The sequence below is a fragment of the Alligator mississippiensis genome, chromosome 6 (genome assembly GCF_030867095.1).
Source record: "Alligator mississippiensis isolate rAllMis1 chromosome 6, rAllMis1, whole genome shotgun sequence".
Lineage (NCBI taxonomy): Eukaryota > Metazoa > Chordata > Crocodylia > Alligatoridae > Alligator > Alligator mississippiensis.
Genome location: NC_081829.1, coordinates 100,724,665 through 100,749,578, shown reverse-complemented (window position 1 = coordinate 100,749,578; position 24,914 = coordinate 100,724,665). Strand labels below are relative to the sequence as shown.

Genomic DNA, 24,914 nt, shown 5'->3' with positions numbered 1-24,914 from the left:
CATCTGCCTCCTGCCGCCAGCCCCTTGGCTGTGCCCACCACCAGCCTGTCTGCCCCAGCGTGGGGCCTGGACCGAGGGCAGGGCACCCCCCTTGCCCATGCTCTCCCTGCAGCCCCGCGCCAGCCCAGCGGACCCCAGTCTGCTCCGGCTGGCAGCTGCCCCAGCCCATGCCTTTCCCTTTCCCTGCTGCTGCCCCCTGCCCACCCTGTGCCCCTCCCAGCACAGATGTGGGGCAGAGAAGGGGCATCTGGACCTCCCCTATTCCAGCCTGTGTGGCTGGGCCGCTCAGAAATGGGCGCCCCGGTTCCTACCTGCCCCAGAGCCAGCGACCCCAATACCCCCTCGCCCCTCCCCGCAGCTGCAGGAGGACGCGGCGGCGGTGGCTGGGAGAAGCAGGAGGTTTATTGTGGCATGAGGTGTAGTGGGGTCTCCCCGCGGGCATGTGGCCCCGGCCAGGGAGCAGGGCCAGGACCCCCCGCACCTGCCTGGCGACCCCTCCGGGGGCAGCGTCAGCCCAGCCCAGGCTCCCACGTCCAGCTGCCCCTCCCGGTCCATGACGGGCTGGGCACGGGCCCGGACCCCTCCCAGCCCCTCAGGGTGGGGGCGGGGGCAGCTCTCAGGCCATGCCCGGCTGGACGGCAGGAGCTCCAGTGCCCAGGGACCCCTGGGCCGCGCGGGGCAGGGCAGCGGGGAGTGGGGGTCACGCCTCCCCCTTCCTTGGGGTCAGCACTTCACCTTTGACCTTTCATGGGGGCACATGGACAGACATGGTGGGACGGAGACCCCGGCGTGCAGCCCAGGCACCGGGGTGGCAGCAGCACTGCCGGCCTGGGCACGGGGTGGCGGGGCAGAGACGGGGTCATGCAGGGAGGGCAGGGCAGGGCTGGGGCGGGCAGGCAGACATGCCCCAGGCTTCCCCCTTCCACCCCGCGCCCGCAGCACCTGCCCCAGCCCTGCCCCAGCTTTGGCACTGAGCAGCCAGACACAGCGTGTGCGTCGGGGCTGGCGGCACCATGCTGGACAGGGCACGCACCGAGATGTGGGGAGGGGTAACACTGACGGTGGGAGCCAGGCGGCCGGGCAGGCCCTCGCCCAGCCGGGCACCTACGTGAAGAGGCCGCGGGGTCCAGGGCCAAGGCTGTGCCCGCTGTGCACCAGGCAGGGCTGGCACGGGTGGCAGGAGCAGAGCAGCAAGGAGACAAGGGCAGGGGGTGCCCCAGGCATCAGAGCCAGCGGCCCCCACAGCTGCCTCCTCTGCCCCCTCCCAGCCCGGGCAGGGCCTGATCCTGGCAACGTGAGGGATCAGGTGCCCGGTCGTGCTGGGAATGAGGGGATACAGGCCGCGTGGCTCTACAGGGGACCCCTGTCCCGGCACCAGCCACTGACCCCAGCAGGTGCCAGGCCCAGTGCCAGGGGGCTTCTGCAGGCAGTCCCTGGCCCCCTGCCCCCCTCCAGGCCCCGGGCAGCAAGAGGTGCCCCCCAGGGCTGGGGGCAGAAGGCTCAGAAGCGGGTGCTCTGGTAGCGCAGCCTGCGGACCTCGGCGCGGCCTTCGTCCCGGCAGGACAGGTTCCTGCAGGGACTCGCTGCCAGTCACCGTGCCCCCGCGCCGCCCCCGCCGCCCCCGCTGCTGGAGCTGGAGCTGGAGCTGCTGGAGCTGCCACTGCTGCAGCGGTCCTCGTAGATGGAGATCTCGATCTGCGCCACACGGCTAAGGACGGACCCACGGGCTGGCAGCTCCCCCCCACTTCCCCCAGCCCAGCCCAGCCCCCCCAGGCCCCCCTGCCCCCGCAGGGCCCGCTGCCCAGGAGGATACGACCCGCATGCCGCGCTCCAGCGGGTCGGTGAGCAGCAGCCCCCGCGGCGCGTAGATCTTTTCATTCTGCTCCTGGATGAACTTGGAGATCTTCTTCAGCACCTGCCGAGGACACAGCACGTGGAGCAGGCCGCCCTGCAGCCCCCAGCCCCTGCCAGCCGGGGCCAAGGCACCGATCCCTGGGCCGGCCGAGCCCCGCTGCGCTCAGACACAATGCTGCGCCCCGAGACTGGCCTGCGGCTCATCCTCCGCCCAGGTCCCTCCACGGCCAGGGCAGGACCCAGGAGTCCTGGCCGCCCCCCCATCCCCTCCCCTCCTGCAGCCATGGGCAGGACCCAGGTGTCCTGGCCGCCCGTGCTGCCTGCTCTACCCACTGGGCAAGGCTGCCTGTTGAGGCAGCAGTGATGTGCTGGATTTCACCCCTTTGGGAGCTCAACTGCCTGGTTCCCCTGGCCCTGGCTGCCCCTGCGCCCTCCCTGCCCCTCACCAGGGAGCCCGACCTTCTCGTAGTGCGTCTCCATGCAGAGGAAGATGAAGTAGGCGGTGGCGCAGGCCAAGCAGCCCTCCAGGTAGGAGCTGCCCCCAATCTTCTCGGCCTCAGCGTAGTAGTTGTTCAGGGTCTTCACCGTCTCCTCGAAGAGCTGGCGCTCGATCTGAGGGGGTGGGGAGGGTGGGTGAGGGGCGCAGGGCACAGGCATGGAGCCGGGCAGCCCCAGCAGCTCCCCTCGCCCCGCACTGCCCCAGCCTTAGGGTCAGAAGATCAAAGCCGCGGCGACCTGCGAGGTCACAGCCAGCCCAGCCCCGTCCAAACCAGCCCGGACAAACCCCACGTCCAACACAGTCACCCCTGGGATACAGGGGGGCACGGCCACCAATGTCCTGCTACTGCCGGGGGGTCGTGGGCGCTGCAGAGAGCCCAGGCCCAGGCTGTGCCTCCGCTGCAGAGGAAGGCAAAACCCCCCAGTGTGACCAGTCTGACCAGGGGGGAATCCCTTCCTGCCCCAGTGCAGTGTGGGGCTGAGCCTGAGCGCGGGGGCCAGACCCTCCACCAGGACCCTGCGGGGTGGGTGCCACAGGAGCACTGGCGCAGCCCAGCCCCATCCCCAGCCCGGGCTGCAGCACCAGCGCCTCGGGGGGAGGCTTCGGCCCCCTGACACCTGCAGCTAGAGAAGAGGGCAAGTCCCACACGAGGCAGCCTGCAGAGCCAGAAGCCTGGGAGACCCCAGGCCCCTCCGCTCTGCCCTGAGGCCAGCAAGCAGGACCCGCACATCCACCCTGACTGCGGGGCCAGAGCTCCCCTGTCCGTGTCCCCTCCATGAGCTTACCCCGGTGCCTTTAACCTCCTGGCAGCACCAGGCCCCTGCGAGCTCTGCTTCCTTCTCCTGCCGCTGAGCACGGTCCCCCAACACCCTCTGCGCTGGGCTGCAGCTCTTCTCATCATCTCCCAGCCACGTGTGTCTGGAGCGGGGTCCTGGGCCTCCAGCCGCTGCTCTTCACAGCGCGCTCCAGGCACGGCTGCTCCTAGATCCTCCCTGCCCAAGGCTTACCCGGCCTCCTCTCAAACACCCCCAGCAGTGGAGAGCTCACCCCTTCCCTGGCGTCTCTGCCACGGCTGCCACGCTCTGACAGCAGTGCCCAAGTGCTTCCTGGTCTCCAAACTAAACCTGCCTTGCTGCCACTTCAAGCCGCTGCTCCATGTCCTCATCTCTGCTTTCCCTCTTCTCTCTGGCAGCCCAGCCCCGCAGGGATTTGCAGACCGCTCTCATGTCCTCTCTTAAATACCTTTTCCACAAGCTGAACATGCATTGCCCAGCTCCTTCAGCCTCTCCTCCCGTGACTTTACCTTCCAAGCCATTGATCATCATGTTGCTGCCTTTGGACCTTCTCTGACTTCTCCACATTCATGTAAAAATGGAGCCCAGAACAACACACCAAGCTCTAGCTGAGGCCTGGGCCATGCCAAGCAGAGGCCCCAGCACCCCCCTTGTCTTGCACCTCATGCTCCTATTTTATTGATGCAGCCAAAACCGCGTTGTCCTTTTGAGCAGCTGCATCACAGGGCAGAGTTGGCTGCACCAGGACTCCCAGCTCCTTCTCCGCAGCGCTGCCACCCAGCCAGGTGTCCTCCATCTCCTACTTGTGTTGTGATCCTTCTTCCCCACGTGCAGCACTTCGCATGTGTCAGCCTTGAGCTTCATCCTGCAGCCTCCAGCCCGGCTTCCCCTTCTAGCAAGAGCCTTCTGAAGTGCACTCCTGATGTCGCTCAGGCAGGCCTCAAAGGGAGCATTAGTGCTGTTCCGGGCGCTGCATTTTAAACAGGACATGGAGAAGTTGGAGAGTGTCCGGGGCGGGAGACAAAGGTGATCAAGGGCTTGGAAGGCAAGTCCAATGAGGAGGGCTTGGAAGAACTGGGCACGTGAGGTGCTGCAGAGGGGACATGAGAGTAGCTTGCAAGTCCCTGAAGGGCTGCCACGAAGAAGAGGGAAAGCCCCTGTTCTCTCCTGCCGCAGAGCAGGATGCGCAGCAAGGGCTTGAACTTGCAGCAAAGCAGGTTTAGACTGAAGCACTTCAAATAACAGAATCATAGACAACGAGGGCTGGAAGGGACCTCAGGGGGTCACATCTAGTCCAAGCCCCCACTCCAAGCAGGACCAGCCCCAGCTCCATCATCCCAGCCAAGGCTTGACCTACCTGGGTTTTGAAAACCTCCAAGGATAGAGCTTCTCCCTGATCTCTGGGGAGCCTGCTCCAGTGTTTTACAACCCTCCTACCGAGAAGATTCTTCCTAATATCCACCCTCAACTTCCCTTGCTGCAGCTTGAGCCCATTGCTCCTTGTCCTGTATCTGCCCCCACTGAGACCAGCCCAGCTCCATCCTCTTTGCAGCCCCCCGGCAGGGAGCTAAAGGCTGCTATTCAATCCCTACTCAGTCTTCCCTTCTCCAGACTCAATCAACACCAGTTCCCTCAGCGTCCCCTCACCAGTCCTGTCCCCCAGCCCACAGCCATTTCATTGCCCTCCGCTGGACTCTCTCAAACGTGTCCACATCCTTTCTGTAGCGGCGGCCCACAGCTGGACACAGGACTCCAGATGTGGCCTCCCCAGTGCTGCATAGAGGGGAAGGATCACTGCCCTCCATCTGCTGACATCGTTCCTACCCCTGCAGCCCAGGATGCCGGTCGCCTTCCTGGCACAAGGGCACACTGCTGGCTCCTGTTCAGCTTCTTGTCCCCCGTCCCCCCAGGCCCTTTCTGCAGAGCTGCTGCCCAGCCCGTCGCCCCCAGCCTGCACCGGTGCAGGGGATCGCTCCCTCCTCGGTGCAGGACTTTGCACTTGTCCTTGTTGAACCTCACGGGATTTCTTTTGGCCCGGTCCTCCAACGTGTCCAGGTCACTCCGAATCCTAGCCCTACCCTCCAGCGTATCTACTACATCCCCCAGCTTGGTTCATCTGCAGACTTGCTGAGGGTGCACCGCATCCCATCTTCCAGGTTGCAGATGAAGACATTGAACAAAACCGGCCCCAGGACCGACCCCTGGGCACTGCACTTGATACCGGCTGCCAACTAGACATTGAGCCATTGATCACTACCCTCTGAGCCCGATGCTCCAGCCAGTTTTCTGTCCCCTTCACAGTCCAGTCATCCAGCCCGTACTTCCTTAGCTCACCTGCGACAATGCTGTGGCAGACTGTATCAAAAGCCTTGCTAAAATCCAGGTACACCACATCCCCCGGTCTGCCCGCATCCACAGAGCCAGCCACCCCCTCGTAGAAGGCATCAGGTTGGTCCGACATCATGCCCCTGGTGAATCCACGACGACAGTTTCTTGTCCCCCAAATGCTCCAAACAATCCTGGCTTGCCTGTGCACTGCTGTATTGCCTTCCCAGCAGAGGTCAGGGGGATTGAAGTCCCCCATGATCAGGGGACTCCCAGGAGATGTCTGAGCAGGGAGGCAGTGGGAGAGATGCCGGGGAAGGTGTCGACTCTCCATTACTGGAGGTGTCTGAGCAGGGGCTGGACGAGCACTGGGCAGGGCTGGTCTGGGAGCAGCTGAGCCCGCAGCAGGCTGTGAAGAGCCACAGTTGGAAGCCAGCCCTCCTCAAGCACATCTGGAGACCACAAGAAGAGCTCTGCGACCCAGAGCAGGAGGAAATCGGAGGGCAAGCAGAGCCCCACACCCAGCCTGGTCGCAGAACAGGATTAAAGAGCAGGGACCAGTTCGTGGAGGGGGAGAGGTGACAGGCAGGGCACTGCTGGCTCTGCAGTCGGGAGGATGTGCGGGTCCTGCCTGACGTCCCCAGGCTGCAGGGCAGAGCGGATGGGCCTGGTGTTTCCCAGGCTTTTGGGCTCTGCTGGCTGCTTCATGGGGCCAGGAGGTGATGTTTTTCCTCTGCTGTTGCTACAGGACTCAGGGTTTTCCCTCCTTGCTCACCAGCACTGGATGCCAGCTGCAGCCCAGGCTGGGGCTGGGGCTAGGCTGTGCCAATGCTCCCGCTGGCACCGACCCCGCAGGGTCCTGGCTGGAGGGTCTTGCCCCTGCGCTCAGGCTCAGCCCCAGCTGCACTGGGGCAGGAAGGGATTTCCCCTTGCTCAGACTGGTCGCACTGGGGGGTTTGCCTTCCTCTGCATCCTTCCTTCATCTCAGTGCATTTTAACAACCACCTCCTGACCTGGCAGGGGCAGGGCGCAGGCCGGGCTCTCATCCCCCTGCTCTACCTGGGGCCGGTCACAGCAGACCCTGTGGACCCCGTCTGACACCTCTGGGCTGGCCTCATGCATCAGGTGCAGGTGTTTGCACACCCGCTACTGCACCGCCCCCCCCCAGCACCCCAAAAAGGATCTTACAGTGCCCCAGTATGGCCCAGCTCCCCAGAGGGGAATCCTGGGGTTGGACCCACCCTCGCCTGCCCTGCACTAGTCAGGGCTGCTCCTGCCACGAGCCAGGGGTGGGACTCGATGTGGCCTCCTGAGCGGTGCTGGGAGCCTAAGAGGAACCTGCATGGCTGGGGCAGTGTGGCAGCATGGGGGCTGTGCTACCCGGGGGGGGGGGGGCACTCATGCTGGGGTAGTGCTGTGTGTGCATATGCATGTGTGTGTGTGTGCATGTGTGAGTGCACGTGCATGTGAGTACACATGCAAAGGTGTGTGCACGCGCATAGGTGTGTGCACGCACATGTGTGTGAATTCATGTGAATATATGCATGTGTGCATGTGTGTGAGTGGATGCATGGGTGTAAATCCATGTGCATGTGTGTGTATGTGTGTGTGAATGCATGAGCATGTGCATGTGGATGCAAATGCATGGGCACGTGTGCACACACAAGCGTGTTAACCCTTTCTTCTCTGGCAGAACAACAGAGCATTCAGCACCTGGCTAGCCCCCAGCACCCTGCACAACCCTGGCCCCCCACAAACCCCCAGCCAGGCCCCGACCCTGACCCCGGTCCCAGCTGACCACGGCCCAGCTCCTTGCTGCCCTGGCAGAGCGGGGGGCACTGGGGGCCGCAGGGGCCACAGCACGAGCCTCCCAGGCAGACAGGCACTGGCCCCCAGAGCCCCTGCCCGGCCGAGGGGACCTACCCGGCTGTCCAGCTCCGGGGGGAACTTGGTCTGGAACTGGCACATGGTGCCGTCGCTGTAGTCGCGCTGCACGAAGACCTTGGTGGCCAGCGAGGCGCTTCGCCGCAGCTCCTGCAGGTTGTGCACCTGGGCCGGGGGGCAGGGGCCGGTCAGCCGCCCCCCCGGCACTGCGCCCAGCACCACCGCCGCCGCCTGGCCCGGCCCCCCTGCCGGCCGCCACTCAGCACCCCCGGCCGCGGCCACGATGCGGCCCTGCCCCGCAGGAGACGGACCCCCAGCACCCCCGGCTACCACTGACCCCAGCCCCGCAGCGCGCCTCCGCCCCCGCACCAACCGCCGGCCCCGCACCAATCCTCGGCCTCAGCCCCGCACCAAGCCGGGCCCCGGCCCGCGCCCGCGCCCGCGCCCAGGCCGCACCTCGGTGGCCATGGTGCGCGCGGTGGCCGGCGCCTGCTCCGCCGCTGTCCGCGGTGCTGCCGGCTCCGCGCGGCCGGAAGGGGCTGGAGCTGGAGCTGGAGCTGCGGCTGCGGCGGCGCCGGCGGGCGGGCGGGCGGGGCCGGGCCGGGCCGGGGCGCGGGTGCGGGCGGGGGCCGGGGGCCGCCGCGCTGCGGGGAGTGCGGGGCGCCCCCGCAGCTGCGCGACGCGGCGCGGCCCGGCTCAGCCCGCGGGACTGGACGCGGGGGAGGAGCCGCGGCGCGGGGCGGGGCGGCCGCCCCGTCTGACCCCGCCCCGCCCCGCGCACGGGCTGCCCGGGCCCGAGAGCAGGCCGGGGCTGCGGGGCGCCGTGGCAGGACGCGCGGGGCCGGCCGTGCGCCCCGCTCCGCACCCCGCCGGGCAAGGGGCACGGGGCACGGGAGCCGGGGCAGCGCTGCCGCAGCAGGGCGCGGGCCACGCGCCAGGCACCGCCCTCCGCCCTCCGCGAGCAGGGGCAGCCCCGCGCCCTGCATCGGCCTGGCCTGCAGCCGCTGCGCGGGGACAGCGGTGGCCGGGGAAGGGCGCAGGGGCCTGGCTCCGGCAAGGCCCCGCGGGCAGCCGGGGACACGCAGGCCCAGGCCCAGGCCAGAGGCCTCATGCTGCCGCGCTGCCGGCGGTGCTGGCTGTGTGCCTGGCCCCCACCCCGCTCGCACAGCTGCAGCCTCATCAGCTCTGGCTCCTCTTCAAAGCAGCGAGGCCGGCAGGGCCCAGGTGCCTCGGCCGGGGCCGGGGGGTGGTACCTCGCACCCAGGGGCGCCTGCTGGTGCCCCCCCCCCTCCCCGGTGACGCTGGTGACATTTGGGAGCTGCAGGAGATGAGTTGATGACCTTTCCAGAGGCGCCAGGTGCGTGGGAGGAGGGAGGGAGGCAGCCGCACCTGCAGCCCCTGGGATGCCTTTAGCGCCGGCTTCATGCCCAGGAGCTGGGGCAGAGCCAGGCAGAGCACCCCCAGCCCCGGCTCCAGCTCCCTCGCTGAGCCCAGGCCACGGCTTCCTGCGCAAAGCCGAAGGTGGAGGAAAGGAGCCAGCCCCTGGCATCCACCAACACAGCCATGGCCGGGCACCGCGGGCTCCCCCAGCTCAATGGGGGGCATCCATTCACTGGCAGCAGGAGGCTGCTTCTCCAGCCGGGTACATCCGTGGGCAATACGCGGCGTGGGCCAGGGGGGCACGGGGATGGGATGCCTGAGCCCCACCACAGGCTGCCCTGACCCAGGAGCCTGTGGGAGTTTCTGGAGGCCCCCGGGCTCATCCCTAGGACCCAGGCACAGCCCCTTGCAAGTGCTAGAGCCAGAGCCCGGGGAGGGGGACCCGGCTGGAGCCCCAAGAATCACAGGCCGCAGCCTCCGCACACCAAGGCCCAGCGTCTGGCCCTGCCTCGCCGCCCCAGCAGTCGGGGGCCAGGCCCATGTCCCTGAGGGAGGGGACATGTGGGAGCCTGGTGGGGCAAAGGTGGGGGGGGGGGGAATAGGACATGCACAGCCGTGTCAGCCACCTGAGACAGGGCTCAACCCAGGGCCCAATGTGGCCAGCTGGACACCCACGTCCCACTTGTGGGGCCACGACTGCAGCCCACAGGAGCCCGGTGAAAACATCCTGGCCCTGAGCGCCCCACACACCAGGGCCCAGCACCCCCCGCATCCTCCCCCTGTGTCTAGGTCCAGCTGGCCAAGGCTGAGACAGCACAGCATGGGGGACACGGGTCACTGCAGGGGCCGGGGCTGGAGGCAGAGACCAGCAGGGCCAGAGGCACCGGGGCAGAGACTGCACCTGGGGAAGGGGCTGCCCCCAGGCCTGAGATGGCCCCAAAACTGCCCCAGCCCTGACACCCCTGCCCTGCCCGTGGCACCCGGGGGCCCTACCTGCCTGCCCCCGCAGTCCCCGGCTGCGGGTGCCGCGCTGCCCCCCGTGGAGCCGACCGCCCCCATCGGCACCGGGCCCTGCTCCCGGTGTCTGGCTCCGCTCTCCCAGGGAGCCGCGCGGGGCCGGGGCGTCACTCAGCAGGACAGACAGGCACAGGTGGGGCCGGGCCGGGGTGCAGCAGACACCAGCTTCCCTGCAGCTGCTGCCCTGCATGGGGCTGGGGACCCCCAACCCACCCCAGGAGGAGGCAGCCCCCATATGCCACTGGCCCATCCCCAAGCCCCGGGGCAGGGGTATGGGGCACGGGCCTGGGCACGGGGCCGCCCAGCCCTGCTGCAGCGGTGGAGAGCCCTGCCAAGCGGCTCGGCTGCTCTAATGAAGGCGTCGTGACAGACAGACGGGGCATGGGGCCAGCTGGCAGGAGCACAGACAGCTGCAGGGGTGGGCGCAGGCAGCCGGGGGCAGCTCCTCGCTCCTGGTCTGGGTCAGAGTGGTCCCCCCGCCCCGAGGGCCGGCTGTGGGCCCAGGACAGAGCCGGCGCGGCCCTGGGGACCCCAGCAAGCACCATTCCCTGGGACTTGGTGCCCCGGCAGAGGCCCCAGTGCGGTGGCTGGTGAACGTGGCACTGCTTCTGCCCTCACGCCACCCAGCTGGGGCTACACGCACACCAGCCACCACGCGGCCACGCCCCAGAGCCAGACACAGGGGCCCTCCCTCCCCCAGGCTCTCTGCACCCTGCACTCAGCTGGGGCATGCATACTCTAAGTTGCATTCATGCACACCCATGAACATGCATCCACTGTCACACGTGCACAAGCAGTCATGTGCACATGCATGCACACACACACACACACACACAGATGCTTGCACTGTCTTGCGAACAAGAGATCATCTCTGTCCAAACCAGCCCAGACAAAGCCTGTCTCTGACCTCTGAGCCTCACAACACAGTCACCCCTGACAGCCCCAGGCATCGCCTCCACCCGCAGGATAGAGGGGGGCCATGGCCACCAACGTCCTGCTGCTGGGGGGGTCATGGGAGCTGCAGAGAGCCCAGGAGGGGCCCCCAGGCTGGGGGTCCTTCCTTCTGCAGAGGGGCCCTGGGGCCAGGCCTCCCTCGCACACCCCCGGCTCCTCCACGCCAGCACCCAGCCAGACCCCTGTGCCAGGGCCGATGCCAAACCGTCCTGCTCTGCACGCACAGCTCGTCGCATGCGGCCGGCGAAGCTGCAGCCCAGCATGGGGTGACCCATGCTCTCCCTACGGATGGGGGTAATGAACGTGCAAATGAGACCAGCCTGGGCCCAGCTTCTGGTCAAGGGCATGGTCCCCAGAGCAAGGACAGAGCCCAGTACTCTCGGTGCCCATGTCACAGAGAGCACGAGGGCAAAGCAGGGCTGGACGGGTGCTAGGAGGCAGTAGGGCTCTCCTGGGGCAGCCCCGCGGTACGGCCAGGCCTGGGGCCGCGGGAGCAGAGGGAAGCCCAGGACAAGGAGCTGGGCAGTGTGCCTGGCTGGGCCGGGCAGGCGGGAGGGGGAGGTGGGAGGTGCGAGGGGCCGGAGCAGGCAGCTCCTGGCAGCTGCGACTCCACTCCCCGCTGCGCCAGCCCAGCGCCCAGTGCGCCGGCTCCCTCCCTCGGGCCGCACAGACGCGCAGGCTCCGGGGTCGGCCATGGGGGGCGGCCCGGGGCTGCTGGCCCTGGCACTGGTGGTGAGCGGGGCGGTGGGCGCGGGGCCCAGCTACGAGGCCTACGGGCGGTTCTCGGCCAAGGCGCCGCAGTGCGTGGACATCCCGGGCGACCTGCAGCTGTGCCACGACGTGGGCTACAAGCGCATGCGGCTGCCCAACCTGCTGGAGCACGACTCGCTGGCCGAGGTGAAGCAGCAGGCGGGCAGCTGGGTGCCGCTGCTGGCCAAGCGCTGCCACTCGGACACGCAGCTCTTCCTCTGCGCCCTCTTCGCACCCGTCTGCCTGGAGCGGCCGGTCTACCCCTGCCGCTCGCTCTGCGAGGTCGTGCGTGACGCCTGCGCCCCCGTCATGGAGTCCTACGGCTTCCCCTGGCCCGACATGCTGCACTGCGCCCAGTTCCCCCCCGACCACGGCCTCTGCATCGCCGTGCAGTTCGGCCACAGCCAGGTCACCGCACCCCCAGGTAATGGGGCAGGGGGCATAGCCGGTGCATCTTGAGACCGTTGCCTTGCTGCCCTCCACCCCAGAGGACTGCAGTGGGGTGGGCAGTGCAGGTGTGAGGAGCTGCACAGGGGGCAAGGGAGGGACCTGGGGCAGCGTGAGCTGGGCTTGACCACCCTGAGGCTCAGCCAGAGCCCCAGTCCCGCCCCTGGCCTGGCTCCCGGCAGAGGGGCAGCAGACACCAGCACCCCTGACACATGCATGTCTCCAATCCAGTGCCCCGGCTGTGCCCGCAGTGCGAGGTGGAGCACAAGGCAGATGGCATGATGGAGCAGATGTGCTCCAGCGACTTCGGTGAGTGCCGATGGCCGCGGGGGTGGGGGGCTGCTCCTTGCCTCAGACCCAGGGCACCTCCTTCCAGCCCCTCCTGGGGGGTCCAGGGCTGGGAGCTCCCCCAGGGCCTCAATGTTCCCACCCCAGAAAAGCAGGGCCTGGCCAAGCCTGCGCGTCTTACCCCAAGCAGCAGGGCAGGGGGTGGGCTGCAGTCCTGGGGGTGCATGCAGGCTGGCGGGGGGGGGCTACGACCAGGTGCCCCAGGTCACGGCCCCCCCTCCCGGCAGTGGTGAAGCTGCGCATCAAGGAGGTGGTGCAGGAGGGCGCAGAGCGGCGGCTGGTGGCGGCACCAAAGAAGAAAGTGCTGAAGCTGGGCCCGCTGCAGCGCAAGGACACGCGGCGCATGGTGCTGCACATGCGCAACGCGGGCGCCTGCCCCTGCCCCCAACTCGACCACCTGGGCGGCAGCTTCCTGGTGCTGGGCCGCAAGGCGGGCGGGCGCCTGCTGCTGCTCGCCATCTACCGCTGGCAGAAGCGCGACCCTGAGGTCAAGTTCGCCGTCAAGTTCATGTTCTCCTACCCCTGCCCTCTCTACCACCCGCTGCTGCTGCACAGCGCCCAGCACCGCTGACCCCCCGCCCCATGCCACCTGCCTGCCCTGGGCCTGCGCCCCCCTCTCCAAGCCCCGACTCCCGGAGTCCTGCGAGCACCGTGGGTTGTGGCCCCATCCCTGCCAGCCCCCCCGTTGCAGGCTCCAGCCCCTCCCTGCCCCACAGCGCACCCATGGGGCCAGGCCAGAGCTGGCTCTCAGCCCCCCACGGCCCCCTGGCACCTGGGGGCAAGTCAAGCCCTGGGCACAGCGCGCCCACCGCATTGCCCCCAATGAAAAGGGTCCAATCCTTAATACAGAGACACCCCCAGCAGAGGGGAGCTCCCACTCGGACCCCACCCCAGCGTTGCCTCCCCCTCCCCCCAGCCCCACTCACCCCCTACTCGGCGCTGCAGTAAATTCCAGCTCTGCGAGACGGGTTTGGCTCCCTGCACTTCCTCGGTAAAAGCACTGGGTGGGGGCACGGTGAAGGGGCCCCAGGCCCTTGTGCCACTGGGGGGGGCAGCTCCACCCTGGCACAGGGCACCCAGGGCAGCCCCTGCTCCTGGCACATGGGGCTGGGCCAGGGACCGCCAAGGGACAGGGCAGCGAGGCAGAGAGGAGACCCCACTGCTGCTGGCAGGGCACGGGTTGCCACCTGTGAAAGCTGAAAAGCCCCAGCCTCTGGCCATAGCCCCCTACCCACCCCAGGGAGGAGTGGGCCCCCCTAGGGCCCACGCCCCTCCTGGCCAGGCCAGACCCCCAGCTCAAGGAGCTGCTTCCAAGCCCTTGCACAGCACAGCCCCACCCCGGCTGGGGCTGGGGTCCAGCCAGGACCACCCTGGAGCCCGGACCGGGGCCTGTAAACACGGGGCGGGGGCAGCGCTGTTTACCCAGCACATTCCTCAGGCTCCCCGCAGCCGCCAGGCAGGGCCGGCCAGACGGGCACGTCCAGGTCCAGCCAGCACGGGGGGAGCAGCCCAGGCGGGTAGCCTCGTGGCACAGCCTGGCCAGGGGGTCAGCAGGGTTTGGGAGACCTGGGAGCAGGGTCCCCCTCCCCCCCACCCAGTCTCCCAGCTGCCTGGGAGAGCAGAGAAGCTGGGCCGGGCCGGGCCTGGGACTGTCCCATATGCTGGCTCCAGGCAGGAGCTGCTGGGACGGGACAGACTTTCTGTAGAGCCAGGAGCTGGCCCCAAGCCCTGCCAGCCGCCAGACCCACCGAAGGGGGACGGCTGCCACGTGCGCATCCTCCCCTCAGCCCCTACACGGGGTCAACCCCAGGCGAGGGCCCCCGCAGGGCAGGGGAAGCACGCAGGGGCTGCACCCTCCAGCCCGCAGCCCCCACAGCACGGGCCTGCCTGCAGTCCTGGTGACACCAGCCCCGAGGACGCAGCTCCGGGGAGCAGACTGAACACAGGACAGCAGACGGGGCTCCAGCAGCACAGCTGGCGAGTAGGCCCAGCGCTGCCCCCCGCCAAGATCACTTTCTGCAGAGCTGGAGCTCGGGCAGATGCTGTCCTGACCTGGCTGCAGAAGTGACCAGCACGCGGGGAGCGGATGTGGCAGCCCTCACAGGGCTGCAGCAACTGGACTGTGCAACCCCCAACACACGGCCCTGAACAGGTGAGGCGGGGGACACCGAGGACCCCCCCCCCACACCCTCCAAGAACTCTGCTGACCCCCTGCCCAGGGTGGTGGGGCAGGGAGACACAGCAAAGGGACCCCTGAGGCAGCAGCAGCATCCTCCCGTAGCCCCCACCCCTTGCAAGCCAGGCAGACACAGAAGCCAGCTCCAGCTGAGGCTTTTATTGGTCTCAGACACACTAATACATTAATCTTGGTCCAAAGCAGCAGCTGCAGACAGGCCTGGGGAGAGGAGGGGGGTCCTGCCCCAAGAGTACCTGCTCTGGGACCCAGACGGCCCCAGCCTTGACGCTCTGCACCAGGCTGGCTCCCCTGAGGGGGCAAGACTCCCGAGTCCCATCCTGCCTGGGGGGGGGAGGGACCCAGTGCCCAGCAGCAGGTTCCAGGCCAGAGACCCGGAAGAGCCCTGGGGACCCCCCCTCCCCAGCCACAGCCAGAGATCACAGGCCCCACCCGGGCTCTGCAAAGACAGCCCGTCTCTCACTCACGCCCCGCTCTCATCCTGGCCTAGCGGGGCTCTGAGGACGCCGGGGGCACCTAGCCAGGCAGGGCGAGGACAGGCCAGCTGCCCCCATGGCTCCGCTCAGCACTAGGCCTGTTGCCCCCACACACCTGAACGGAGCTGCCAAGCTGGAACCCACAGCACTGCCCGGCCTGGGGCGGGGATGGCTGCAGAGCAGCGAGGGGCAGGTGGCAGAGGAAGCAGCCGTGGGGAGGCCAGGCCAGGCCAGGCCCCTGCCCCACTCACGGCTGCAGCAGGCGCTGGGCAGGGCAGGGCCGGGCAGGATGCGCCATGCTTCACTTGGCAAGAGCCAGGCTGCAAGGCGCGCACACGAACACCGTCTCCCGCTGCGCCTCCGGAGCTGCAAGGGGTGGCCGTCACACCCGCTGCCCCACTGCCGGGAGGCCCCTCCCTGGCCCTGACCACAGCCATGGTTCCCACTCCCACCGAGCACCCCCCTGCTCCTTCCGGGGCTGCCGGGGCAGCAGCAACCGGGATCTCCCCCATTCCCACCAGGAGAGACGGGAACAGCAACAGAGCTGCTCCTGCCACCAAGTACCCACGCCCACCACGCACTCACCTGTGGCTCCCATGGAGGACTTGAGCACCTTGTAGGAGCAGCACCGGGAGCAGAAGCTGTTCCCACAGTTGCTGCAGCTCCGCTGTGGACAGACACGGGTGAGACTTGGGAGGGTGGAGCCGTGTTCGGGCAGGGAACAGCCCAGCCCTCACCAGCCACTGCGAGTGGAGCTGGGGCTGAGCCACTACCCCCTTCTTATGGACAGGTCCCCAGGCCCTGGCAGGACTGAGGCCTAGCTCAGAGCTCAGGGTCCAGCCCTGGGGCTGCACCAGGCAGGCAGAGGCCTCCCCCGCAGTGCCCTACCCAGGTCTGGGGGGCACCACCAACTCACCCTTTTCTTGAGCACGGAAAAGGTGGCAGCACAACCGGTGCAGCTGCCTGCAGAGACAGCACAAGGTCAGGCTGGGAAAGTGCCCAACACCCAGGCCACAGCACCCAGTCCCAACCCTGCAGTGCCCAGCACCACCCGCAACGCGCCCTGACCCCCTGCTGCACACCGAAGTTGTTGGAGGGGCAGCGCTTGCGCAGGCGCTCGGTGAGGCGCGACACCTTGCTGCGGATCACCTCGTTCTTGCTCAGGAAGCCGTTGTCCGGGAGGTCAAACTCTACCGAGCACTGCGAACTCTCGTCGTCCTCCTGGGGGTAGAGCAGCTCCTTGGGGACAGGCCAGACAGTGCCCATGGGGAACTCCCGCCTGCCCCTGCCCTGCCCACCACGTGCCACCCAGGGGGCGGAGGCTGGGGAGAACCAGTGCTGCCTGGAGCCAGGAGGGCACAGAGGCAGCCTGGCACCATGTATGAGATGCACCTGCAGGGCCAGAGCAGGAGGAGGGGACCAGCCCAAGTGCACCGCGGGGCTGTGGCCGAGCACGCAGGGCCCCGCGGTACTCACCAGGCCCAGCAGCTGGTTCTCCTGCTCCCGCAGCATGGGTCAGAGAGGAAAGGCAGAGATGGGTGGGGCAGCAGTGGGCACCAGCACATCCCCCAGCACCAGGATGCACCTGCCTGAGGCAGCAGCTGTGGGCCCAGCTCACTCCTGGCATCGCCTGCTGCCAGACCTGGAGGCAGGTGCAGCACCCCCAGCCCCCACGCCTGGCGCGCGCATCAGCTGCTGCTTGGTGTTAACGCAGCCTACCACCCCACTCCCTCACCTCAATGGCATCCTTGAACTCCTCGTCAGGCTCTGCCTCCTCTGCCTCCTCCACGCTGCCAGGCGTCAGGTCCTGGGGAACAGGTGGCGTCACCAGGGCCAGCCCTGCCCCAGCCCCCAGGACACAGAGCAGATGGGACCCATGCGGAGCCAGGGAGGGGAGTGTTTAGACCGACTCCCAGGATCAGGACCCTAGAGATGTACCATGTCAAGGGCAGGGACCATACCCAAGGTCAGGCCCGGGGGTGAGGGGCGGCGATGACACTGATGTCCTGTGGCACAAGGGTCCCCAAACAGGACATGACCTTGCACCCTTCTCCACCCTCACCTCGGCACTGGTGGGTGTGGGGGTCCGATCCGGCAGGGGCGCAGCTGCCCCAGCACCTGCCTCAATCTCAGCCGGCTGTGAGGTCGAGGGGCTCTCAATGGGCCTGATGCCCAGCTGCTGCTCCACTGTGGCCTTGAACTCCAGCACCACTGTGGGGACAGGGAATCGGAGCCAGGTGGGTCCCGTGCCCAGCAGCCCCCTCCACGATCCCTACCTGCCCCCGTGTTTTACGGGCCCAGGCTGGTAGGGACCACAGGCACCGCACTGCCACCCTTGCCTCCTGGCGCGGCCCCAGGCCACGGGACTGCCCTGCACGGGGACAAGGTCTGGGGGTGTCTGGCGGGGGGGGGGAGGGGGGGCACTGCCACTGGCTCTGCACCCCACCATGGACCTCTGCTGCCCCCTGGTGGGGGCCAGCGACACAGCCGGGCCCAGTCCTGCCCCCCCGCTGCAAACAGCCCAGGCAGCTTCCCCGCGGGCAGCCGGGCCCTGGCCTCGCCCCGAGCCGGGCTCCTACCCTGGTAGAACTCGGCGTTGCCCAGGAAGAGGCTGCTGTTGAGCAGGGCGAGCACCCAGCAGAGCGGCAGCAGGTACAGGACGCAGATGGAGCCCAGCAGCGCGCCGTAGAACCTGGGGGGAGCGGGGGTCAGCACCGGGCAGCCCCCGCTTGCAGCCCCTGCCTCCCCCACGAACCCCGCCAGGGGGCTGCAACCCTGCGGCAGGCTGCGGGTTTTCGGAGGGCTCGGAGCAGCCCCGCGCGTCTCCGGCGCGGCCGGCCAGCGACGACCGCAGGCAGGCGAGCGCCGGGCAGCTGCAGCAGACAGCGACCTGGCACCCAGGCCGCCGAAAGGACGCCCGCGGCCACGTAAGCGTTTCGTCCTGCTGGCGTCTGCGGACAGGGCGCTCCCTCGCTCACCCCAAGGAAACGAGGGGCGAGAGCACGCCTGAAACACCGTGTGGAGCGGGCGCCCCGACCCGACCCGCGGGGCGACTCACTGGGTGGAGGCGGCGCGGTCCTCCCAGCGCAGCACGCGGTAGGCGGCCTCGCAGCGCCCGCACACGTGGCTCAGGAAGGCCTCCAGCTGGATCAGGCTGCGGGGAGAGGAGGGCGCGTGAGGGGCCGCCGCCAGCGGGGCCCGACCCCGCCGCCGACCCCGCGCCGCCACTTACAAGGTCTTGACCTCGGCGATGGCCTCGGAGCGCGAGAGCGGCGCCTGCGGCAGGTCCTGGCGCCGCACGCTGTGGTGCTTCCTGCGCGCCAGCTCGCGCGGCGGCCGGCGCACGCGGCACGTCTCCTGCAGGTAGCCCAGCGCCGCCGGCAGCGCCACCAGCGCCGCGCACACCCCGTACCACGCCGCTGCGGGCCGGCCCGCACCCGCGTCAGCCCCGCCGCGCCGCACGGCACGGCACGGCCCCGCCCCGCCCCGCCCCACGGCACGGCCCCGCCCCCCGCACGACGCCCCGCCCCGCACCTCGGCTGAGTGTGAGCAGCAGGAAGTTGAGGCCGAGGCAGGCGAGGAGCGAGCACAGCGGCTGCTGCCACCTGCGGGCACGGAGGGAGGGCGGGGTTAGGGGGCGGGGCCGGGTCAGCGCCCCGCCCCCGGCCGGCCGGCCTGCTGGCTCGTACCGCAGCAGCGCGCGGGCGGCGCGGGCCGCGTCCCGCAGCGGCTCCAGGTAGAGGCTCAGGCGGCGGCGCCGCGTCACGAGACGGAAGAGGTCGAAGGGCGGCGGCGCGGGGGGGGCCGGCGCGGGCGGCGCGGCGGGGGGCTCGGGCCCGGCCGCCCCCGCCCCCGCCCCCGCCTCCGCCTCGCGCTCCGCCGCCTGCATCCTCGCTTCCGCCTGGCGCGTCACTTCCGCCGGAGAAGGGCAGAAGAGGGAACGGGTTCCGGCAGGAGGGGGCTTCTTCCGCCCGCGCGTGGCGTCAGCGCGCCGCCGCGCCCCCCTCAGGCTGGCAGGACGGAAGTGGGAGCCTCCCTCCGGGCAGCGCCTGGGGCCCCGCCCACTCGCCGCGCGGCAGCCAATCGGGGCCCGGCGGGAGGCTCCGCCCCTTGGGGCATGCAAGCGGCTCGGGCGCGGCTGGAGCTCGCGGGCAGCCTCCTCCCCGGGGGACAGCGCCCCCCCCGCCCGGCGCGGACCCTCCCCGGGCACACGGGCTGGCTGTCGTCGGCTCCTTTTCCAAAGCTAATCTAGACTTAATAAAAGCTTGTTACTAATGAAGTCCACGCTGGAGAGAGGGAGCCGGGCAGGGTAACAACCCCCGGGGCGAGTAGAGCCCTAAACCCGGTCAGGATAGCATGGGATTATGGGGCCAAACCTTCCTGGGCTGCCCCAGGCTTCCCTGGGGGCTGCCCCGAGCAGCCCGACCGACCCACCGCAGACCTGCCGCCCGAAGCGCGGTGTGGCCGTGCCAGGCTGGCCCCAGACACCCGCCCCGACGCCGCGCCCAGCACGCGGGCCCGAAGACAGAACTGGAGTTTAGGCTGGGATGAGAGACAGGAATCCTTCTTGGGCCACGCCACGCCACGCCACGCCACGCCACGCCGTGCCTCTTTCCTGGTTTTGCGTGCCCTGGCACCCCCGGCTGCTGTGCTCCGTACGACTCGAACAGGGAGCTGGTTTTTGGGCTGGGGTTAGAGATGGGAGTCCTTGTTGGGGCACCCACCCCACCCCACGCGACGCTCCCAGAGCGCTGTCCGGCCCGAAGCGCGGTTTGGCTCTGCCACGCTGTCAGCGCAAAGCCCCCCTCCTCCCTCCAGCGACTGTACTAAATGCAATGGCTTGAATAAGGAGCTGTTTTGGGGCTGGATTAGAGGTGGAAATCCTTCTTGGCCACCCCGCGCCATGCCTCCGTGGCACCGCTGGACGCCCCAGACACCCCTGACCAGAGTCCTGCACGGCCCAGAGCGCGGTTTCTTCGTGCCATGCTGCTAAGTGCAGCCCCCATACCCCCCACACCAAGTATAACGGCTCAAATAAGGAATTCCTTTTGGGCTGGGATTAGCGCCAGGAATTCTCCTTGGGCCACCCCACGCCACGCCTCTGTGGCACCGGGGGACTCTCCAGGACAGCCTCGACCATGTTTTCATCTGGTCCAAAGACCGCTGTGGCCGTGCCAGGCACTGATTTACTCGCCATCTGCGCAGAGGTGTCCAGGAGGTGGCCCAAGGAGGACTGATAGCTATAATCCCAGCCCAAATTCCAGTCCGTTATTCGGATCCGTGCACTTGGCACAGTGGCTCATCAGGCAGGACCCGCCCCAGGAAAGCCCTGCAGACCGGCTCAAACCAACCGATAAAGCGGCTTTATTGAGGGAGGAGCTGCAGAGGGGCGAGGGCAGCAGGCGGCACGAGGTGCTCGGTGTCGGGGCTCCAGCCCCTGCAAGGGGCACAGCCAGGCTGCGGGCTCCGGGGCCCTGGGGAGGCCGGTGGCACCGCAGCAGGCGGGGGGTCGGGCGCAGCAGCAGGGCAGGCGGCTCCTCAGGGCCCTGCAAGGGAAAGGTCACGATGAGCGCGGCTGCGTGCCCATCCAGGCGCTCTGCCCCCACCCCCCACGCCTGCTCTTTGCCCCGCAGCAGCCACAGCCGCAGCCTCCCTGGCACCGTGTCCCCAGCCCACCACAGCGCCCCGACCTCGTGGACACTAAGTGTGACACTCGTGGGGCTGCGTGGAGGCTGCAGCCCACGGGTAGAACAGCCCCTGCCCTGCCCACGGGCCTCACCTCAGGCCTCATGTGCTCCGTCGAGGCTCCGGTGCCACCTGCGCCACCTCCCTGCAGACGCCACGCGAGGTCCCAGCAGTGCAGGGGGCGCGCTGGCTGCAGCCCATCATGGGCGCTGGGCAGCACCGGGGCCTCCCAGGATGAGCGCCTTCCAGCACGGGTCAGTCCAGGCTGCGCCATCTCCCGGCAGGACTCCGCGGGGCGGGGGCAGGCCACGCCATGCCGCCTGGCCAGGCGGGTACAGTGCGGTCCTTGCTGCCAGCGGGGTGCTGCAGAGCAGGGGGTTCCCAGCAAAGGCTCTTGCACCGGCAGGGTGATGCCCGCACACATGGACCCGAGTGCTGCCACAGCCAGCCTGCCTCCGGCCTTGGCACCGCAGCTCCCAGCTCCAGCACGGAGGGTGCAGCAGAGCCAGCTGCCCTCTGCGCAGGGGCTGGCTGCAGGCCCCAGGACGGCCCTGCCTGGCATTGGGCCCATCCCAGCACCACCCAGTGAATCAGCGAGCACTGGCTTCGGAGGGGGGCCCTGCCAGGGAGCCTGGCCCTGGGTGAGGGAGCTCTTAAGGTGGAGCCTGCCATCCTCCCCCCTGGCCCTGGCCACATCCCTTGCTCCCCATCCCCGGGGCACGGCAGCCGGTTCCAGCCCCACCCCAGAGGCGGCTGCGTTTTGGCACTGGGGGCTGCCCTCGGGGAGCAGGCATGGTCTGAACTGCCCCAGCGCAGGGAGGGTAGCTGCTCCAGGCCTGGAGGGTTGAGGGGGGTGGGAGCAGACCCCAATGTCTGGGCACTGGGGTGCTGCGGGAGGGGGCAGCGGATCCTGAGCCTGGGGCTTCTCCGTGGCACCAACAATCCTGGCAGGAGGCACGAGGGGCCCAGGAGGGGGCAGGATCAGAGTAGTGCTGGGGGGAGGGCAGGCAGAGCCCGGGGCCAAACCTGCCCCTGCCTGCGCCAGGCACAAGGGGCCAGCGGGGCAGAAGAGCCCCCCCAGCCCCGGGGCCAGCACCCACCTCTGCGCAGTGCCTGGCAGGGCCCTGGCCGCTTCCACCTTAAGCACCAGCTGGATGCTTCGGCTGGGGCCGGCCAGTGCCCGTCTGTCCGTCCCTCCGGCCGCTGCCCGGAGGTGCTGGGTGGGGCAGGGAGGCTGAGGTCCCGCTGGGGCGCTGTGCTCCGCAGGGGCGTCCGTCTGTCCCTGGGGGGTGGGGAGAGGCCTGGGGGAGATCCGCTTGTCTTGAGTGGGGGGTTGTCCGTCCATCTACATGGGCAGGGAGTGGGGGTCCGCATGTCGTCCAGCCACGGCGTGGGTTTCAGTGTGTGCATCCGTCAGGGGGCGTGTTAGCAAGTCCGTCTGTCCAGGGCGGAGGCTTTGGTGCGTCCGTCTGTCCAGGGGTGTTGGCGAGTCCGTCCAGGGTGGGAGGTTTGGCGCGTCCGTCTGTCCGCAGTGGGAGCGTTGGCGCATCCCTCTGCCTGGCGGTGGCGGGGGTCCGTGCGTCTGTCTGTTGGTGCCGAGGAGTCGGGGCGTCCGTCCGTGTGCAGAGGGGGTGCCAGTCGGGGAGGGGGCGGGGGACGCGCCGCGGCGGGCTCAGACGATGTCGCGGTGGCCCCGGCAGCGCCGCGCCAGGCACCAGAGGCCGGAGAGCAGGTAGAGGCCGGCGGCGATGCCCCCGCAGACGGCGGCGCTCAGGTAGGCGCGGTGCAGGCAGGGCTGGCTGTAGCCGGGCACGTTGCAGTAGCTGTAGCGCTTGGCCTTGTGGCCCATGATGCCGGCGGCCGCCGCGTACAGCCCGGTGCCCAGGACCAGGTCGTGCAGCAGGTTGGTGAGCAGCCAGCGGGCGCCCAGCACCGGCACCAGGGCCCAGCGGCCCAGCAGGCTGAGGCCCAGCAGCGCCAGCGTGAGCAGCCAGACCAGCACGGCGGCGAAGAGGGCGAAGTGGGCCGCCCCCTCGTACTTGTGGGCCGCCACCGTGACCCAGAAGGCAGCGCCCAGCACCAGCTGGCCCAGGCGCAGCGGGCCCAGCGGGCTGCACACGAAGGGCCGGTGCAGGCTCAGGCCGGCGCGGGGCGCGGGCGGCGGGGCCCCGGCAGCGCCCGTCCCAGCCATGGCTCCAGCAGCCACTTCCTCCCCTCGCAGCCGCCCAACATCTGGCGCGCACGGACGCGCGCTGCCTGCGCGGGGCCTCTCGCCCCTCCCCGCCCGCCCGCCCGCCCGCCCGCGCTCCCCGCCCGCCCCTGGCACGGGTGCCCGGGCCGTCGCTCCGGGGCCGGGGCGGGCCCCCTCGAGGGCGGCTCCGGCTGCACCCCAGGGCCCGGGCCGCACTACCCCCGCCCGCTGGGTGCCTCGTGGGGAGGATTCACCCGGGGCTGGGGCGGCCCTGCCCACTCCCCCGACGGAGGGTCCCCCAGGCCGTGCGCCCCCCCGGGCTGGCGTCGGCCCGGGCCCGGGCCCAGCCCCCGAGCGGGGCAGGGGGGAGCTCGGGGTGCCGCGCTCAAGCCCCGCAGGGGGGCTGGCCCCCACGCCCCCGGTGCCCCCCATTTATGCGAGCGCCCCTCCCCCCGCCCGCCTTGACGTCACTGGCCCGGGGCCCCCGACCGCCACGTGTCCCCCCCCGGGGGAAGCCCGGCCACGCCCCCCCCTTCCACCGCAGCTGCTGATTGGCCGGGCGGGGTCTCAACGTTCGGGCTCGGAACGCTGGCGGGCGGCGGCGGCCGCTGATTGGCTGCGCGGCGCCGGCGGGTGCTGCAGCACGGCCCGGCCGGGCCACGGAGCCCCGGCCCCGGCCCCCGCCCCGGGGCACCCCCGCGCCGCCGCCAACGCCAGGTCTGTGCCGCGGGCCTGATCCCGGCCCCGGGGGCGGGGAGGGAAAGGGAGGGGACACCCGCAAGGCCCGGGCGGGGCGGGGAGCAGCCCCGATCCGGATCCCGGTCGGCACCGGCCGCTCTCAGCGGGCTGGGCCATGGCTCCGGGAGCGGGCGCACAGGCGGGCGCAGGCGCGGGCGGCTCCGGGGGCAGGGAGGGGAGCTCTGGGCCTGCCGCTGTCCTGCCCTCGGGCGGGGTCAAAGGTCACCTTGGGCCCAGGGCTGGGGGTCAAGGGTGGCCCTGGCTGGGCAGGGGGCGGGCTGCCCCCCAGTCCTCACGCCCCGTCCTTCCCGCCCTGCAGCCCCCGCCCCGGCGCCCAGGGAGCAGCCCCCCGGCCCCATGGGCACCCCAGCCTCAGTGGTGCGCGACCCCCCGGCGGGGCCAGGACCGGCGCCGGCCCCCCGGCATCGCAAGCAGGCGGCCGCTAACATCTTCCAGGGCGTGGAGCTGCGGGAGCTGAGCAGCCTGTTCCGGAGCAGCGGGGACGCGCGGGCGGAGGAGCGCGCCCGGCTGGTGTGGGAGCAGGCGGGCGAGCAGCGCGTGGCCCGGGCGCTGCACCGGCTGCGGGCGCCGCGGCGGAGTCGGCGGCTACAGCTGGCCCAGCTGGGCCCGGCGGACGAGGACGACGTCGGGGCGCTAGCGCTGGAGCAGCTCAGCAGCCTGCGGTGCGGTGCGGTGCGGTGCGGGCTGGGCCATGCTCCCCCCTCAGCGCCCAGCACCCCTCACGCTGCCTCTTTGCCCCCTTGCAGGATCGAGGATGGCGGTTCCCCCCGCGCAGACCCCGATGGTGCCAGGAGGCTGAGCGGGCTCGGTGCGGACCGGCAGCACCCCGCCACGCGCGCGCAACCAGCCCGGAGCCGGCGGCCAAGGGGGCTGGGGTCCGGCTACCTGCACCTGCTCCAGCGCTGAGCGGAGCAGGCCGTGCACCCTGGCCGGGGAGTGCTGGAGGTGGGAAGGGGACAGCGACCCTGGCCCTGGGGGCAGGAGGAGAAGTGCAAGGGCCCAAGCCAGTGGCCCCCACCCTGCCTGCTCCTGGAAGGGGTGGGTGAAGCTCTAGGCGCAGATGCAAGCTGGGTCAGCCCATGCCAGGATCCCCTCCCCACCCCACCCCACCCCACCAACACTAACCAGGGCCTACGGGTCACCGCCAGGAGCTGCCCGGGGCCCCGGACCTGCGGGCAGCCAGGTTGCGCCCCGTCATGGGGGAGCCAGAACCGCGCATTCCCCCAGCACTGAAGGGACCTGGTCCCAGCCGGCACCGGGAGGAGAAACACTACGGGTTATTTAATGCCTTGAGCTGAGTATTTAATAAAAGCCTGAGCATTACTGGCGAGGGGCCTGGCTCTGTGAGAAGGGGCAC

At 69.7% G+C, this 24,914-nt stretch overlaps 5 protein-coding genes across 9 annotated transcripts; 2 read left to right on the top strand and 3 right to left on the bottom strand.

The window, feature by feature from the left end:
• Positions 1–384: 384 nt before the first annotated feature.
• GOLGA7B (golgin A7 family member B) lies at positions 385–8,118 on the bottom strand. Its single transcript, XM_059730278.1, has 5 exons — positions 7,813–8,118; positions 7,396–7,521; positions 2,314–2,466; positions 1,814–1,915; positions 385–1,695 (listed from the first exon to the last, which is right to left on the bottom strand). The coding sequence occupies exons 1-5, from the start codon at positions 7,822–7,824 to the stop codon at positions 1,591–1,593; spliced, it is 498 nt and encodes a 165-aa protein (XP_059586261.1). The 5' UTR covers positions 7,825–8,118; the 3' UTR covers positions 385–1,590.
• Positions 8,119–11,400: 3,282 nt separating this feature from the next.
• On the top strand, positions 11,401–13,217 carry SFRP5 (secreted frizzled related protein 5). Its single transcript, XM_059730272.1, has 3 exons — positions 11,401–11,881; positions 12,136–12,213; positions 12,480–13,217. Exons 1-3 carry the CDS (start codon positions 11,401–11,403, stop codon positions 12,821–12,823), a joined length of 903 nt encoding a protein of 300 aa, XP_059586255.1. The 3' UTR covers positions 12,824–13,217.
• Positions 13,218–14,572: 1,355 nt separating this feature from the next.
• Positions 14,573–18,826, bottom strand: ZFYVE27 (zinc finger FYVE-type containing 27). 4 transcript variants are annotated; one of them, XM_059730265.1, is made up of 12 exons: positions 18,612–18,826; positions 18,457–18,527; positions 18,155–18,341; positions 17,981–18,076; positions 17,502–17,614; positions 16,985–17,133; positions 16,658–16,729; positions 16,399–16,419; positions 16,005–16,161; positions 15,839–15,885; positions 15,508–15,589; positions 14,573–15,288 (listed from the first exon to the last, which is right to left on the bottom strand). In XM_059730265.1, the coding sequence occupies exons 1-12, from the start codon at positions 18,809–18,811 to the stop codon at positions 15,224–15,226; spliced, it is 1,260 nt and encodes a 419-aa protein (XP_059586248.1). In that variant the 5' UTR covers positions 18,812–18,826; the 3' UTR covers positions 14,573–15,223. The 4 variants fall into 4 exon arrangements, with proteins under 4 accessions (XP_059586248.1, XP_059586250.1, XP_059586251.1 ...); XM_059730267.1 differs by having other exon boundaries at positions 16,005–16,143; XM_059730268.1 differs by lacking the exon at positions 16,399–16,419.
• Positions 18,827–20,147: 1,321 nt separating this feature from the next.
• On the bottom strand, positions 20,148–22,905 carry MARVELD1 (MARVEL domain containing 1). 2 transcript variants are annotated; one of them, XM_019499423.2, is made up of 2 exons: positions 20,702–22,272; positions 20,148–20,468 (listed from the first exon to the last, which is right to left on the bottom strand). In XM_019499423.2, exons 1-2 carry the CDS (start codon positions 21,950–21,952, stop codon positions 20,163–20,165), a joined length of 1,557 nt encoding a protein of 518 aa, XP_019354968.2. In that variant the 5' UTR covers positions 21,953–22,272; the 3' UTR covers positions 20,148–20,162. The 2 variants fall into 2 exon arrangements, with proteins under 2 accessions (XP_019354968.2, XP_019354969.1); XM_019499424.2 differs by having other exon boundaries at positions 20,264–20,468; positions 20,702–22,905.
• Positions 22,906–22,992: 87 nt separating this feature from the next.
• AVPI1 (arginine vasopressin induced 1) lies at positions 22,993–24,880 on the top strand. Its single transcript, XM_059730279.1, has 3 exons — positions 22,993–23,515; positions 23,856–24,219; positions 24,304–24,880. Exons 2-3 carry the CDS (start codon positions 23,894–23,896, stop codon positions 24,461–24,463), a joined length of 486 nt encoding a protein of 161 aa, XP_059586262.1. The 5' UTR covers positions 22,993–23,515; positions 23,856–23,893; the 3' UTR covers positions 24,464–24,880.
• The last annotated feature ends 34 nt before the right edge of the window (positions 24,881–24,914 follow it).

Bases quoted from the DNA above. Each gene is read 5' to 3' on its own strand.
- GOLGA7B (XM_059730278.1), bottom strand. The intron at 2,467-7,395 runs GTAGGTCCCCTC...CCACCCCCTCAG, and splicing joins CCCCGGAGCTGGACAGCCGG to ATCGAGCGCCAGCTCTTCGA. The intron at 1,916-2,313 runs GTCGGGCTCCCT...TGTCCTCGGCAG, and splicing joins TGGAGACGCACTACGAGAAG to GTGCTGAAGAAGATCTCCAA.
- SFRP5 (XM_059730272.1), top strand. From the start codon at position 11,401: ATGGGGGGCGGCCCGGGGCTGCTGGCCCTGGCACTGGTGGTGAGCGGG. The intron at 11,882-12,135 runs GTAATGGGGCAG...TCTCCAATCCAG, and splicing joins CCAGGTCACCGCACCCCCAG to TGCCCCGGCTGTGCCCGCAG. The intron at 12,214-12,479 runs GTGAGTGCCGAT...CCCTCCCGGCAG, and splicing joins GATGTGCTCCAGCGACTTCG to TGGTGAAGCTGCGCATCAAG.
- ZFYVE27 (XM_059730265.1), bottom strand. From the start codon at position 18,811: ATGCAGGCGGCGGAGCGCGAGGCGGAGGCGGGGGCGGGGGCGGGGGCG. The intron at 16,730-16,984 runs GTGAGGGTGGAG...CCTGTTCCCCAG, and splicing joins CCACACCCACCAGTGCCGAG to GACCTGACGCCTGGCAGCGT. The intron at 15,590-15,838 runs GTGAGTTGGTGG...GTCTGTCCACAG, and splicing joins TTTCCGTGCTCAAGAAAAGG to CGGAGCTGCAGCAACTGTGG.
- MARVELD1 (XM_019499423.2), bottom strand. From the start codon at position 21,952: ATGGACGGACAACCCCCCACTCAAGACAAGCGGATCTCCCCCAGGCCT. The intron at 20,469-20,701 runs GTGAGGCCCGTG...TTTCCCTTGCAG, and splicing joins CGGAGCACATGAGGCCTGAG to GGCCCTGAGGAGCCGCCTGC.
- AVPI1 (XM_059730279.1), top strand. From the start codon at position 23,894: ATGGGCACCCCAGCCTCAGTGGTGCGCGACCCCCCGGCGGGGCCAGGA. The intron at 24,220-24,303 runs GTGCGGTGCGGT...GCCCCCTTGCAG, and splicing joins GAGCAGCTCAGCAGCCTGCG to GATCGAGGATGGCGGTTCCC.